The following is a 15,946-nucleotide window of genomic DNA, read 5'->3' as shown; positions in this document are numbered from 1 at the left end:
CAGTGGGTGTGAACAGTGATGTGATGGAATATGCTTAATAAAGCAGGTGGTGGGGATGGAGAGGTATGGTTTGCACCAAAGGACGTAAGTATACCTGCAACTTCACTCCTTGTTTACCTTGTCAGGCCAATGAATTGATTTTGTGCATAGATCCAGAAATGGTGGGAATTATCTCTTTGCAGCTTACTACACCCAGCAATGCAACAACTGTTTTGTCATGGATCTCAGTATAATCCATGTTCTCAGTTGTACCTGAAGTCCATCCAACCCACAGATCAATTTATGTCCATCCAACTCATAGACCATCAACAAGTTTATGGTATTGTTGTAGGTCAATTATTTTCTTTATTTGTCCTCCAGATTTTTTTCATTTCTGCATGAACTACATTCTACATATACTGGCAGTTTTCTGTTTGCTTAATCAAATCATTATTCAAGTACATAATGATTCAAGTACATTATTCAAGTACATAAGCGCAGGCACAGTAGTGTAGCGGTTAGTGTAACGTTATTACAGTGCCAGCAACCCAGGTTCAATTCTGGCCATTGTCTGTAAGGAGTTTGTATGTTCTCCCCGTGTCTGTGTGGGTTTCCTCCGGGTGCTCTGGTTTCCTCCCACATTCCAAAGACATTCAGGTTAGGAAGTTGTGGGCATGCTATGTTAGTGCCGGAATCGTGGAGACACTCGCCGGCTGCCCCCAGAACACTCTACTCAAAAGATGAATTTCACTGTGTGTTTCGATGTACATGTGACTAATAAAGACATCTTACCTTAACTTGAAAGTAGGAACAGGAGTAGAACATCTGATCCTTCAGTCCTGCTCCATAATTCATCACAGTCATGGCTGATCTTTGAACAGTGCCGTTTTCAGCACAATAGCCAAATCCCTTGATTCCCCTAATGTCCAGAAATCTATGACCTCTGTTTTGAATGAAGCCAATAACTCAACTTCCACAGTCATCAAAAATTCCAAAGCTTCACCATCTTCTGAGTGAAGAAATGTCTCCTCATCTGAGTCCTAAATGGCTTATCCTTTATTCTTAAACTGTGCTTCCTGATCTAAGCCACCTCAGTCAATGGAAATATCCTTCCTGCTCAATGGCACAGCAAGTAGAGATGCTGCTTCACAGCTCCAGCAACCCGCTCCCAGCCTAGACCTCCAGTGCTGTCTGTGTGGACTTTGCACATTCTCTCTGTGACCACATGAGTTTCCTGCAGGTGCTCCAGTTTCCTCCCACATCTCAAAGACGTACAGTTTGTGTGGCTAATAGCTAACTGTAAATTGACCCTAGTATGCAGGTGAGTGGTGGAATCTGGGGGGAGGTGATAGGAGTGTGGGAGAGTTAAAATAGGATTAGTGTAAATGGGTACTTGATGGTTGGTGTGGACTCGGCGAGCTACAGGGCATATTTCCTTGCTCTATGACTTTAAGCATTAAGCTTTTAAAGACCTTTAAGAATTTTGTAGGTTTTGATGAGATCTCATCTCATTTTTCTAAATTCTAAAGAATAAAATCTCAGTCTTTTCATTCTCTCTCTGAATGTGGCAAACCTGCCATCCTAGTACCAGTCTCGTAAATTTTTACTGCACTCTATCTATGGTTCATAATACCTTCTTAGATAAGGAGACCAAACTGCACACAATACTCCAGGTACAATACCATCAAGTCCCCATGCAATTGTAATGAGACTTCCTTATTCCTGTAATCAATTTGTCTTGCTGTAAGGACTATCATACCATTTGCCCTCCTAATCAATTCCTGCACCCGCATGTTAGCTTTCAGTGGCCTGCGTACTTAGATCCCTTTGAACAACAACTCTATCCAACCTCTCACCATTTAACAAATATTCTGCTTTTCTGTTATGTGCAAAAAAAGTGGATGAGCTCACATTTTTACATATTATCATTCATCTGCAATGTTCTCACCGACTCATTCAGCTTGTCTATATCCTCTTGAAGCCTCTTTACCTCCTTCTCCTTAGTCACAATTCCAGCGAGTTTAGTATTCATCCCACATCCCAATTCTTTCCTTTGAAAGGAATCCCTTTTCAAGTTACATATCCAATTCCTGGAATTTAGTGATGACAGGATCGCATTTCAGATACAAACAGGTTAGAAATAAAATTCTCATTTTTTTTGCAATTGGTACAAAAAAACAGTCTACAGCAATACTAATAAAATCTGAGAGTTGTCTATATTCTTGTACCAAGATCGTTTTCTTACTAATGATTAATCCATGCCATAGAACAATCTGCAGTTATATTTTCCTTTGATTGCTAATGCAATGGAAAATACCAGTGTACACATAATAGAGTACTTACAATCCTTTCCATTTTGCTCTGCATCAAAATGTGGATGAAGTATACTTATTAGCGTTTTACTGTATTAAGCAAATTTTAACCATTTGCTTCAGCATAAAGTATCTGCCTGAATATTTTTAGCCAACTTTCAAACAATTTCCTGAACGTAAGCTCCCGAAATAGAGCCTTGTCTGCTGAAAAATCATTGGTGCATTTCCCAGTACTTCATTTCCAATTACTGGCATACTAGACATAATTTTCTGCCCACAGTTTCAATGGGCTTTATGTAATGGAGACCAGTGACTGGACAGAAAATCATCCTTTAGAGAATTTGGTCTTCAGAAATATTAGTCGGGATAACCACATTTTCAGAAGCATGTTCATGTTTATTTAGTATGAAATGCAAATGTTCTTAGTCCCACATAGATACTGATTTTCTGGGAATATATTATAAGCAGCAATCCAGTCAAGGGGCTCAGATTACATTTAAAGCCATATGCCTCTGGACCCTTCATCAACTGAAGAAGAAACTGGATATCAGGCATAATCCTCTGCCACCCATCCACTCATCTATTTAACATGTGGAGTCAAATTATTATTTTTTTAAAACAACTGCTTCTTTTGATGCTCCAATTAGGGCCATGATCTGGGACCTCACATGATGCTGAAATATGTCCGAACTTCTTAGAGTAATCTAGTGTTAGGATAAGCATTTGCTGTTATGCAGGCACATATTGAATGCAATATGGATCCAAACAGCTATTGAATTGGGATGTATGAGCTTGCCACGCATAGCTTAATGAAACAGGGTCACACTAAATGCTGGATTCTGATCCAGACCATATATTGGATCATGCCATACAGTTGACGTCTTGCAGTGCAGGACCACAGCCATCATCTGTCATTGATCCTTGAAGCAGGTCATGAAACAAATGATGCAACTAATTATGGAACAATTGATCCTCATTCAGTTTATCTGAAGTTTCTTTATACTGGCCTGGAATTTTGAGGGAGCCAGTGAGTGGCTGACCACAGTAACATTGGAGCAATGCATAAAGGTTTAAAGCTACTTCTCTGGTAGTTCTGGTGAAGTTGTGCTTGCAGTTTGGGAAACCCTTTCCTGGGAATCAGATGGTCCTGTTCTACTGTTCATATCTTATTCACCTAGATATAAGAATGATTAATCAGCCAACCATGCAGATGAATTTGCTTAAACATAATTTCGATACTCTAGTATGGAAGTTAAGACAGGCATAATTGAGCAACATTCTGTGTTCTTTATTACCCCATTTTGTAGTACTGATACCTAGGAAGGTGGGATCATTTCTGCATAACAATGTATCATTCAGTGAAAGCTACTCGAAGGAGGACAAATATTTTGAGCTCCTTCTGATTTGAAAACGTTCGATAATTATAAAAGTCAAATACTATGCTAATAGTTCAGAGTACTTATATTACTTGGAAGTAAATCTGATCTTTTTTTGTGAGTAAACTCTGGGATGAATGTGGCATTTTCTGTGAAATTTGCAGATTGTACTTCAATGTATCTTAAGGGGAGTAAACAACAATAACAATTTCTTAAAGCAAAACTGTCTCAATTTCCTTATTTTGTGTGACTTCTGATTTTATTTTAGTGCTAAAGGTTTCATCCATTTGGTACACTGAAAATGCCTAAGGTCTGAAGATAGATCTGCTTACAGAAAGAAATAATGAACTTGCATCTATATAGCCCTGCTCTCAGCCTCAGCTTGCCCAAAACACTTCATTACCAAACAAGAGTTGTCATTGTTGTAGGAACAGGAGCATGGGAGGCTGAGGAGTGACCTGAAGGAGGTTTATAAAGTCACGAGGGACATAGATAAGGTGAATAGCCACAATAATTTCCCCAGGGCAGGGGAGTCCAAATCTAGAGGGCATAGGTTTAAGATGAGAAGGATAAAGATTTAAAAGGGACTTGAGGGGCAACTTTTTCACACAGAGGGAAAGAGCTGCCATTGGAAGTGGCAGAGGTGGGTACAATTACCGGATTTAAAAGACATTTGGAAGGGTACATGGAGAGTAAAGGTTTAGAGGGATATAGGCCAAATGCAGGTGAATGGGACTAGCTCAGTTAGTCAACTTGGTTGGCATGGATGAGTTGGGCTGAAGGGTCTGTTTTCCATGCTGTATAACTCTATGACTCTAATAAAAGTAACCAATTAGTTCTTAACAAGCTTCCATTAATGTAGCAACAATCAGGTAATCCATTTTATTTAAGTGATATTAACTGATGCAGGATGCTGGGGCAATTCTCCTTCTCATACTTGGATTGTGTCCTTACAGCCCCTTGTTGGGGTAAACAAGGCCTCAGTCTAACATTTCATCCAAAAAGCAGGCACATTTATGGAGAATCTCACGTTATCATGATGCATGGTATAGTTGATGCTGGCATTTGTCCATTATTCCTGCACATAGTGACATGATATATCTCTTGACTTCCTTCCTTAGATGGAAATGAGCTTTAACATAGTCAACTTCACTTTAATTGGTTTGAATGAATCAGAATCAGATTTATTATCACTGATATATGTCATAAAATTTGTTGTTTTGTGGCAGCACAACAATGCAAGACATAAAAATTACTGTAAGTTACAACGAATAAATAAATAGTGTAAAAGAGGAATAACGAGGTAGTGTTCATGGGTTCATGCATGGTTCAGAAATCTGATAGTGGAGCGGAAGAAGCTGTTCCTAAAATGTTAAGTGTGGGTCTTCAGGCTCCTGTACCTCCTCCCCGATGGTAGTAACTTGAAGAGGGCATGTCCCAGATGGTGAGGGTCCTTAATGATGGCTGCCACCTTCTTGAGGCACTGCCTCTTGAAGATGTTCTCAATGGTGGGGAGAGTTGTGCCTGTGATGGAGCTGGCTGAGTCTACAACCCTCTGCAGCCACTTTCGATTTTGCACATTGGAGCCTCCATACCAGGCTGTGATGCAACCAGTCAGAATGCTCTCCACTGTACGTTGGTAGAAATTTGCAAGAGTCTTTGATGACATACCAAATCTCCTCAAACTCCTAATGAAGTATAGCCACTGGTGTCTTCTTCGTGATTTCATCAATGTGTTGGGCCCAGAATAGATCTTCTGAGATCTATCAGCAGCCACATTTCCTGAGACAATGGAGGCATTCTCTGAGCTTCCAGCTGCCGAAGATACCATTTTCCATGTTTATATAAAGAGCACACCTCTAGGTACAATACCCTTCCACATTTGGGCTATCTAATAAACAGCAATATAATCTCAGATGGGAAGAGCTGGCCTCACAATTTTACTGGCTCCAGGGAAAAGGTAACCCAGATAAATTGTCAACTCTACCTTCATCTGCAAAGCATTTGGATCACGTGACTGACTACAAGTTAAACTCAAAGTTGCAGCAATATAATTTGGGAATAAATAAGAAATTGGCTGAAAATGAAAAACAACAAGATAAATTACATTGGACAAGGAGTGCCACAGGCTCACTGTTTGGGGCCACTGAATTTTCTAATTGGCATAAATGATTTGGATTTGCAACATCAATGCAAATTAGTCAAACCCAAATGATATCAAACCAGAAAGCATTACTGGAATGGGTCAGAAATTACAGAATGAGTTGTAGAAAATACCTAAGTAGTCTGAAGAATGGTAAATGAAACATAATGTAGACAAGGTGGAAAGTACTGTACCAAAAAATGGACAATATGCACACTCCAATAGTGTTAAAACAGTTACTGGTGAAAATTAAAGAAGTCTTAATAGATTGAATGCTCAGGATGTTCATCAATGAGAGGACAATATTTTGAAAAACTAGCAAAATATTGAATTACACAGTCCTAACAGTAGAATACATGTCAGGAGAATTATCATTAAATGTATGGTTACACCTTGATAAACAAGGGAGATGCTTGAAGATTATGCAGAAGACTGTTTCAGGGTTGATTCTTAACACCGATGGAGTAAGTTATGAAAAAAACTGAATAAACTTGGGTTTTCAAATTGGAAAGGAGTCATTTGAGAGATCATCTGACAAAGGTTTACAGGAGATGCATTTCTTGAATTTTACTTGAACTTAGTACCACAAGAAGATGACAGATTTGCACTGGTAAAAGATAAACTTAAACCTGATCTTAGAAAGCACTGTGCACAAAAAATGTACAAAAAGAAAGAATTGACTAATTTGGTGCTTTTCATGATCAGATGACACCTCAAAGTCTTTTGAAATGCAGTCACTATTTAACATAGTAAACCCAGGGAGTTCCTATAAACAGTAATTTGATAAAATACAAATTTGTTTTGTGATGTTGATTGAAGGATAAGTATTGGGCTGCAGATCAGGAATAACTTGCCTGTTCTTCTTTCAAATAATACCAGGAGATTTTTTACATCCACCCGAGGGAGTGGATGTAAAAAAATTGGGCCTCAGTTAAATGTCATCTGGAAGAGAAGGCATCTCCAAAGAGAATAGTGTTCTCTCATCATTGCTTTTTTGTCATTCTAGTTTTATGTGCTGATGTTTCTACCAACTACTGACTCAAGAGGTCAGAGGACTACCAACCAAGCCATAAAATGGACTTTCAAGCAGAACAATAGAGGGAAACAATTTAAGAAACAGATTACGCAATTAGATGGTGGACTGTGCAGTCTTCCCAGATTAGTGAATAAAATGGTTTCCTTATCCATGATTATCTTATGATTAGGAAAACTGCAAATATCAATCAGATATTTGATTCTCATCTGCTGAATTCTGAGAACCTAAAACTTTAAATAGATCCATGCAGTCACACATAAGGTGTGTTAGCTGCCTATAGCTTATTCTAACTAAAGGTAATGTTAGTAACTACAAAAATAAGCTAATATTGTACTTGTGGGCTCCTTCAAGAATTTTCAATGGTTTTATTTAAACTGATTTTTTTTCAGTCTTATCCCAGACACAAGGTCTGAAATGTAGCTCAGTTAGGCACACAAAAGGCACACTGTTTCTTTACATCACAATATACACTTGTGTAACAGGAGCCTCTTTCCATCAATTGTATTCTCTGGCAGTTACTTTTGATTTAAATATACCTTATCTTTTGCTTAATGGGACATTTCATAAGGAAAGGACCATAAAAGTGACAGCCACATTATCCTTTGTTTTTACTATTTAAGGCCCAAATCAAAGCAAGGGACAAAGAACAAAATTGCAAAATACAGTAATAGAGTAATTCATCAGCAGCTCCAAATCAGTAGTGAGACACATGCACACAAACTCCTGCTGTGCTTGAACCCTGCCTGATTAAATAACTCATGACAGGATGTCCCGTTATATTTCTAAATGAATAATTATGGGGTCATTCAAAAGTGTAACTGCATACCTGCCAGTGATCGGTAATTCAGCAACTTGTAATCGTTCTGATTGTGGGTAAGTGCTAGTTGAAATGTCAGTGGAGGTTTTATCTGGGTTTGTGCATACATCCAAAGGAAGCCACTCTATTTTTGTTCCATTTCAACTGACAGTGGGAAGATAGGGTACATTTTTCAACAGACATATGTTGTGGACTGTCTAATTTGCTGATATTCATTGCACCCTGAAAATCCAGCGTGCATATCTCTTGTTGGGTCTGGAGTGTGTTGTGTTGACATCATCTTTCCATCTTTAAAAGCTAACTCTGAGTTCAGTCTTTCAAAACTCACACACTCTCTGCTTTAATATACATCAACACTGGATGATTCTGCAGTTTTCACGTGTATCATTGCAGGTAGTACTACTGATCCTTTGTGCAGATCATATATGTTGCATGCAAACATGCCAGCGAAGACTGAGAATGCCTGCAGATAATCAGGAAAAGTTACCACACCTGAGATTGCTTTGACCAGAAGTAAACTATACATTGAATCAAATGCTGTTGCATTGAAGCTTTAATAAAATATGTGAGCTAGTGTGATCAGTAATATTCTTCATACCATTCAATAGTATTTTGCAATCAGTAAGTTGAAGCTAAAACTAAAGATGGAAGGTGGTTACATTAGGACCAGAATGAAATGGTGAACTGAGAAATTAATTGAAGTTGATTTTACGAGTGTAATGGGCCAATGTGTCACCTTGTGATCTGCAGGCAACATCATGGATATCCTACTGCCTATTCGTCTTTCCTTTAGCTTGAACTTCATACTTGCCCATTATAAATTACAAATTCCATTTCTGCCAGATTGTAACTTTTGGATTAACTCTCTCTGGTCACCAGGTAAAGCCACGTTCATCTCTAGGAGTGTCCTTTATCTCTCCTTTTAGCTTTTACAGCTGAAAAGCCACTAACAATTACTAGACCCACACATGAGGAAAGATCATTTTGTCTGGTAGATTGTCACAGAGCTAATGGCAATCAAGGTATCAAAACCCATATAATCATGATCCAAATTCCATTCCTGGCATCAGTCGGTATTTACAGGGAAAGTAAGAGAAAATCAGAATGAATAGAATGGCAGGATGTGAACTGTCTCATCATTTCTGTCAGTCAGCTCACACAAAGCAGTGATCACTTTGAAGCAGGCAGCTCAAAATGACAAAATGTTGGACAAAATGTGTAAACGTGATGAACAATGGCAGGTGGAATTTAATACAGTACTGCACATAGTTGAATAAACAGAAAGCACACATAGTCCATGAGTTCTGTAGAACTGAAAGAGATCCAGGGCTCTTTGCAGATGTGACATTAACATGTTCAACCAAGGCCAAGCAAAAAAAAATCACAGTCAGCAGAATGTTGCCCTACACCACCAAAATACGAGTTAAAGGAAGTAATAATTAATTGGTACAATGTTCTGGTCCTTGTGCTTGCTGCACCTTGTGCACCTTGATACCAAGCCTGGTTCTAGCTGTGGAGACTCATAAGCAACAGAAATAGTGAAGAGGAGTCATGGGATCTAGTGCAAAAGGATAAGGCTATGAAGAAAGACTGGAAGGGGGTCTCTGAGAGATGACCTCATGGAGATATATAAATAGGTTACAAGAATCAAAAGGATATAGGAGGTAACAGATTAGAGTTTACAGTTCAAATTGAGGCACAAACTGAAAAATGTTATGGAATAAAAGCAACACACTATAGAGAAAAAATGTAAAACATCATGTTTTGTAAAGTATAGCCTTATTTTCAAAGGGATGAAATGTTATTAAGCAATCTTCAGCTTCTTTAACTTAATGTAAAGGTACATACAGAAACATAAGCTGAGAGAGCTGAACGTTTCAGTGTCTGAATACTTATGTGAGGTTCACAGAGCATTTATTATCTTGGCTGTGTTTAATATTTAAATTATTCAGAAAAGTAAAATCAAACAATGGTTATATTTGTAATTAGACATTATTTTACTACATGAATTAAAGGAATTGGCAAGAATCAAATATTTTAAGTGAATACAGTAAGCTCTAAATGGCAACAATTATTAAGGGCATAGTCATGTTTTGTACCATTGGGAGAATGCCACGTGAGTGCCAAAACTTGCATAATTGCTAACCATATTTCATGCCTCCGGCTTAAGTACCACTTTAGTGTTATACTGGGACACCTTTTAATTCTCTTAAAAGAATTGCTGAATTGAGAACCACACAAGATAAAATAAAAGGGAAATAGTAAAAACATTTACATGGTTTAAAGATTCAAATAAAGTTTTCCAGTAGCCAAACCAAGTGTTGAACTTTGCAGCATCTTTTGCTGTACACAGTTGAAACATTAATAAAATGTATATACTTACTTCATGGTAGGCTTGACAGGACACTACATTCATCCAATAAAAATGTTTGAGATATCTGATAGTCTAAGTACCCATTTAGTCCTGTCATTATTAATGGTTTGGCTAGCATGCATCCAAACTACAAGTGAATTATCAGTTCCTTCCTTAAGTGTAGTAAGTATTGTGAGTTTATTTTTATAAAAGAAATAAAGTGATCTAATGGAGAATTTTCCATGCTTCTCCATGATTGTTCTATTGTCACGTGCATGTGGATTTCATTATGAACTAGCCCCAGGCGCCATTAGTCTTGTACCTAAGCCAACAGTAATTCGGTTTATGGAGATCATATGGCAGTGAAACAGAGCTTGAAAGACAGAACTCCAAGAACCATATTTGATGAATTTCCTATGATTTGAGTCTGGGTTTATTCTTTCCTGTTGTGGAACAGACACCCTACAGCACACGCGCCTAACTTGGATGAGCGACAGTAAGAGCCAATTAAACTACAATATACGCACTGTTTTCGCACATCTCATATTGCATTTCCTATCAGGAAAACGACCCTGTAAATGATCCAAATGTGGGCAGGAAACCACACAGAGTGAAGGTTGCCTTTGTCATTAACAATTAATGTAACCACCATGGCTGGAAAGAACTACTGGAACAGCATTGTGCGTTGAGTGGTTAAGTTAGAAAAGGATGAGTTATGAGCAGGACAAAACATGAAGTGAATTGCAAAAATAAATCAATGGGTCAGTTGGGGTGATTACTTTCTGTTTTGATGAGTATTTTAATCAAAGCATTTAAATATCTAAATCACATTTTAAGACATTTTGTAATCTACTCTTGAGAAAGAAGGCTGTCTACAGGGAGGGAAACACCAGAATATTTCAATCTTTTGATTGATTTGTCCTAATCGGTATAAATGCCAGTTTTCATTAACGTGACCAAAATGTCATCAAGTAGTTTAAAGTACTTTAATGCTGTTTTATCGTTTACATTTTTGGAGCGGGTGGAAATGAATCCCATCTGTGGGTTACAAAACATTAAAGAAAACATGACAGACTATTTAGACGTGCTGCTTCCAACTGCATTAGAGTTCACATTGTCAGCAACAATGAGCCAGACACAGGCTAGATTTTGTTTTCTTTCACTTTGTCTAAAAAAGCAGGGCACTTACCTCAGGAAATCAAAGTCAATAGTGGAGTATCTGGACTGGAGAATTGCCCAGAGGCCCCAGGAAAAGTGTGAAGCCTAAACAGAGAAGAAAAAAATTCAAGGAAAAAAATGATCAATATTGCACTTCAAGTTAATTTAAAAAATACACATATTTAGGCCAGAAATTGTGAGGCAGCAAAACAGCTTGCACAGCGACCATAGGGCAAGTACAATGAATGTAGAATTTTATAATGGATATCAAAGGAATTAAACGCCTATTGCTTTAGCCTGACTTGGCAAGACATTTACTGTTTCCCAAATGTAACCTCAGTCATTGTTACCATGTGACATCTCCTTTCTTTCTCTAACCCATATATTCATTTCCTACTTAAAATATGGTAACAGCTCTGGTTTTCAGAAGTAGAGCTGTTATTCCTGAACCCAACATGTTGGACCTAACAGACTAATGAAATAATTACCCAAGTAAACCTGGATTCTTACCCATCAAGTAATGAAAGCAGTTCCTAGACAGGCAGATGACAAAACATCCACATTTTGATTTGTACACATAGGCAATTACCAAGAACATTGCTAATTCACTTCTTACGTTAACCAAGAGTATAAGCAAACAATATAAAAGAGAGCAGGGTAACATAATGATTATTTTAAAGAAATGGTGATCTGAAAGTCAGCACTGATAATTTAGTGAGTTCAAAGCACCCCTCAGTTGTTTGAAATTCTAAATTTTGTCATTTGTCTTAATTAAACAGCCATTATGTCAAAATGAATTTGAAGCTGTTGCACTGTCATACAGGTTCACCTATGTCCTGTGGGGAGTGAAGCATGCTCTTCTTATCTGGCCTGACAGAGAAGTCACTCCAGTTCCACTCTAAAGTGGTTGATTCAGAACTATCCTCTAAAATGACTCAGTGATTGCTATGTCCTAGGAAGAACTGGACCCCGTATTAGTCCATAAAGGAACCTTCCAGTGACCTCCATATCAATGAAAGAAAAAGAAAGAGCAATTCAGTGAAAGAAGAAAGGCACACAAAATAATTCCTTGGGTTTTGTGGATAACGTTGGCGAGAATCCAAGAAGTTGCTGATACCTGGGGTCTACTGGGCAGCATGACATACTCTATCATTAGACTCTAAATGGAGTTAAGTGTGCGAAGAGAACCTGTTGTAAATGCACTGCACTTACATCATGCAGTCACCAAAGAAACCTGTGCCAGACATTGGTCTTTTCCTTTTAGTTTGATTTTTTTTTAGTAGTTCTTCATGTTTCAGCATCTGGGCCAGCATTTATTGGCCTGGAGAAGGTGGTGGTGAGCCACCTTCTTGAACCACTGCAGCCCTTCTGCTGAGGTGGTCCCACAGTGGTGTTGGGCAGGGAGTGTCAAGGATTTCGATCAGTAATACATTTTCAAGTCAGGATAGTGACTGCGTTGGAGGGGAACCTGCAGCTCCCTGCACCTACTGCCTTTGGCAGTAGAGGTTGAGGATTTCGGGGGAAGTGTCAGACTAGCATAGGTGAGTGACCACAATGCATTGTGAAGACGGCAGTCACTATGCACCAGAGACAGAGGGGATGAATAACAAAGGTGGTTGATGGGATGTCATTAAAGTCACATGTTCTTGCTGTGAGCATTGCAAAAGGTAAGTTCAGATCCTTTGAAGAATTCAGTGAAAAGCTGACAGCGCTTGCCAAATACTGCAAAATCCAGGCCATAACCAAAAAGTGAAGGGACAGGGTAAAACAGGGTAAAGACGAAACTGTACATCTGTACTTAGTCCAACTGAAGGAAAATGGCAGAAGGCAAATCGATTCCAAATTTTCAGAGAAGTGGATTAATCATCATAGTTCAATCATTGGAAGGAGTTTTGACTGAGCCAGGTCTAGGTTGGTTAGAACATTTTTTAAAGAACAAAGTTGATGAACTAAGGGCAAGACTGACCTACCAAAGAGAACTGAGGGACTTGCTGTGTGCTATGTCTCACTGAAACGTGGCTTACACCTGCTTCACCTGACTCTGCCATACAACCTGAGGGTTTCTCAATCCACCGAATGGACCATACAATGTCCTCGGACAAAGCTAGAGGCAGTGGGGTCTGCTTCTTAATCAATAACTTGTGGTGCTCAGATGTGATGATCCTGGAGAGCTCCTGCTCACTCAGCCTGGAATATTTAATGGTGAAGTGTCGACCATGCTACCTACCACGGGAGTTCACTTCAGCTATCTTGATGGCAGTCTACATCCCACCCCACACGGACATGAAGCCTGCACTTAATGAACCGTACTCTGTGGTCAACAACCTTAAGACAGGGTACCCTGAAGCCCTCTTCACTATTGCAGGTGACTTCAACCAGGCCAACCTCAAGAGTGTGTTACCAAAGTGCTACCAGCATGTCTCCTGTCCCACCAGGGGCCCTAACACACTTGAACATTGCTATACAACCATCAAATATGCCTTCCGAGCCACCCCTCGCCCTCACTTTGGTAAATCAGACCACCAGGCTGTGCTCCTCCTCCCTGCATACAAACAGAAACTCAAACGGGAGGATCCAGCACAGAGAGTCGTTCAGTGCTGGTCTGAGGAAATAGAGCAGCTTCTACGCGACTGCTTTGAGTCAGTGGACTGGTCCATGTTCAAAGACTCAGCAGCCAGCCTAGATGAGTATGCCACCACCATCACGGACTTTATTAGCAAGTGTGTGAGGACTGTGTACCAAAGAGGACAATATAGGTGTTCCCAAACTGGAAACCATGGATGAACTGGGAGATCCACTCCATACTGAAGTCGAGGACTGCTGCATTCCAATCAAGTGACCCTGACCTTTACAAGAAATCGAGAACAACCTCCAGAAAGCTATCAAGAATGCCAAGAGACAATGTTGGTTCAAAATAGAGTCCCAGACCAGCCGTCAGTTGCGGCAGGGCTTACATGCTATAATGGGCTACAAAACAAAGTCGGGCAGCATAGTCAACAATAGCGCATCCCTTCCTAATGAACAATGCATTCTATGTGCGTTTTGAACAGAAGGGAAGTGGATTGTCACCACCCACCCTGACAGCCTCCAATGCAACTGAACCTGTGGTCACTGTCAAGGACGTAAGATCAGTCTTCTGGTGAACCCACGGAAAGCATCTGGCCCAGATGGTGTCCCTGGCCATGTGCTTGGATACTGTGCTGATCAGCTGGAGGGGTACTTGCAGACATACAGTATTTAACCTCTCCCTGTTTCAATCTGAAGTTCCCACCTGCTTTAAGAAGACCACTATCATTCCAGTACTGAAGAAAAACAAGGCAACATGCCTTAATGACTACCGCCCGGTGGCTCTGACATCCACCACCCATGAAGTGCTTCGAGAGGCTGGTCATGGCATGCATTAACTCCAGCCTCCTAGACAACTTCGACCCACTGCAATTCGCTTACTGCCGAAACAGGTCTACAGTGGACGCCATCTCCCTGGACCTACACTCATCTCTGGAGCATCTGGAAAGACACCTACGTTAGACTATTGTCTATTGACTACAGCTCCACCTTCAATACTATAATTCCAAGCAAACTCATCACCAAACTCCGAGACCTGGGACTCAACACCTCCCTCTGCAACTGGATCCTCGACTTTCTGACCAACAGACCGCAATCAGTGAGGATAGGCAGCAACACCTCTAGCACGATTATTCTCAACACTGGTGCCTCACAAGGCTGTGTCCTCAGCCCTCTACTCTACTCCCTATATATTCAAGACTGTGTGGCCAAATTCTGCTCTAGCTCCATCTACAAGTTTGCAGATGATACCACCATAGCCGGCCGTATCTCAAATAACGGTGAATTGGAGTACAGGAAGGTGATAGAGAGTTTAGTGACATGGTGTCATGACAACAACCTTTCCCTCAACGTCAGGAAAACAAAAGAGCTGGTCATTGACTTCAGGAAAGGGGGTAGTGTACACGCACCCGTCTACATCAATGGTGCTGAGGTTGAGAGGGTTCAGAGCTTCAAGTTCTTAGGAGTGAACATCACCAATAGCCTGTCTTGGTCCAACCCCATGCAGATGCCAAGGCCAAGAAAGCTCACCAGCGCTTCTACCTCCTCAGTAGGCTGAAGAAATTTGACATGTCCCCTTTGACACACACTGACTTTTATCGATGCATCATAGAAAGCATCCTATCTGGATGCATCACAGCTTGGTATGGCAACTGCTCTGCCCACGACTGCAAGAAACTGCAGAGAGTTGTGGACACAGCCCAGCACATCACGGAAACTAGCCTCCTCTCCAATGGACTCTGTCTATACCTCTCGCTGCCTTGGTGAAGCAGCCAGCATAATCAAAGACCCCACCCACCTGGGTTATTCTCCCTTATTCCCTCTCCCATCAGGCAGAAGATACAGGAGCCTGAGGGCATATTCCACCAGGCTCAAGGACAGCTTCTATCCCACTGTGATAAGACTAATGAACGGTTCCCTTATACAATGAGATGGACTCTTGACCTCACAACCTACCTTGTTATGACATTGCACCATATTGTCTACCTGCAATGCACTTCCCTGTAGCTGTGACACTTTACTCATATTCTATTATTGTTTTTACCCAGTACTACCTCAAAGCACTGTGTAATGAATTGATCTGCACAAACAGTATGCAAAACAAGTTTTTCGCTGTACCTCGGTAAGAGTGACAATAATAAACCAATATCAATACCAATACCAATAAAGGTCAATGACATTTTTCAAACTAAAACCATGATTACAGC

At 40.1% G+C, this 15,946-nt stretch overlaps 1 protein-coding gene across 5 annotated transcripts in view; it reads right to left on the bottom strand.

Annotated features, from left to right (window-relative positions):
• The window catches only part of LOC127577752 (ethanolamine kinase 1-like), a 324,359-nt gene that overhangs the window by 59,040 nt on the left and 249,373 nt on the right, over nucleotides 1-15,946 (bottom strand). For all 5 annotated transcript variants that reach the window (XM_052029280.1, XM_052029282.1, XM_052029278.1 and 2 more), the window contains exon 7: nucleotides 11,206-11,279. In XM_052029280.1, the coding sequence (XP_051885240.1) occupies nucleotides 11,206-11,279 (74 nt within the window). The remainder of the gene's footprint in view (nucleotides 1-11,205; nucleotides 11,280-15,946) is intronic.

Source organism: Pristis pectinata, chromosome 14, assembly GCF_009764475.1.
Source record: "Pristis pectinata isolate sPriPec2 chromosome 14, sPriPec2.1.pri, whole genome shotgun sequence".
Lineage (NCBI taxonomy): Eukaryota > Metazoa > Chordata > Chondrichthyes > Rhinopristiformes > Pristidae > Pristis > Pristis pectinata.
Note: the sequence above shows the minus strand (reverse complement) of the source record. Positions and strands in the feature narration are given on the sequence as shown.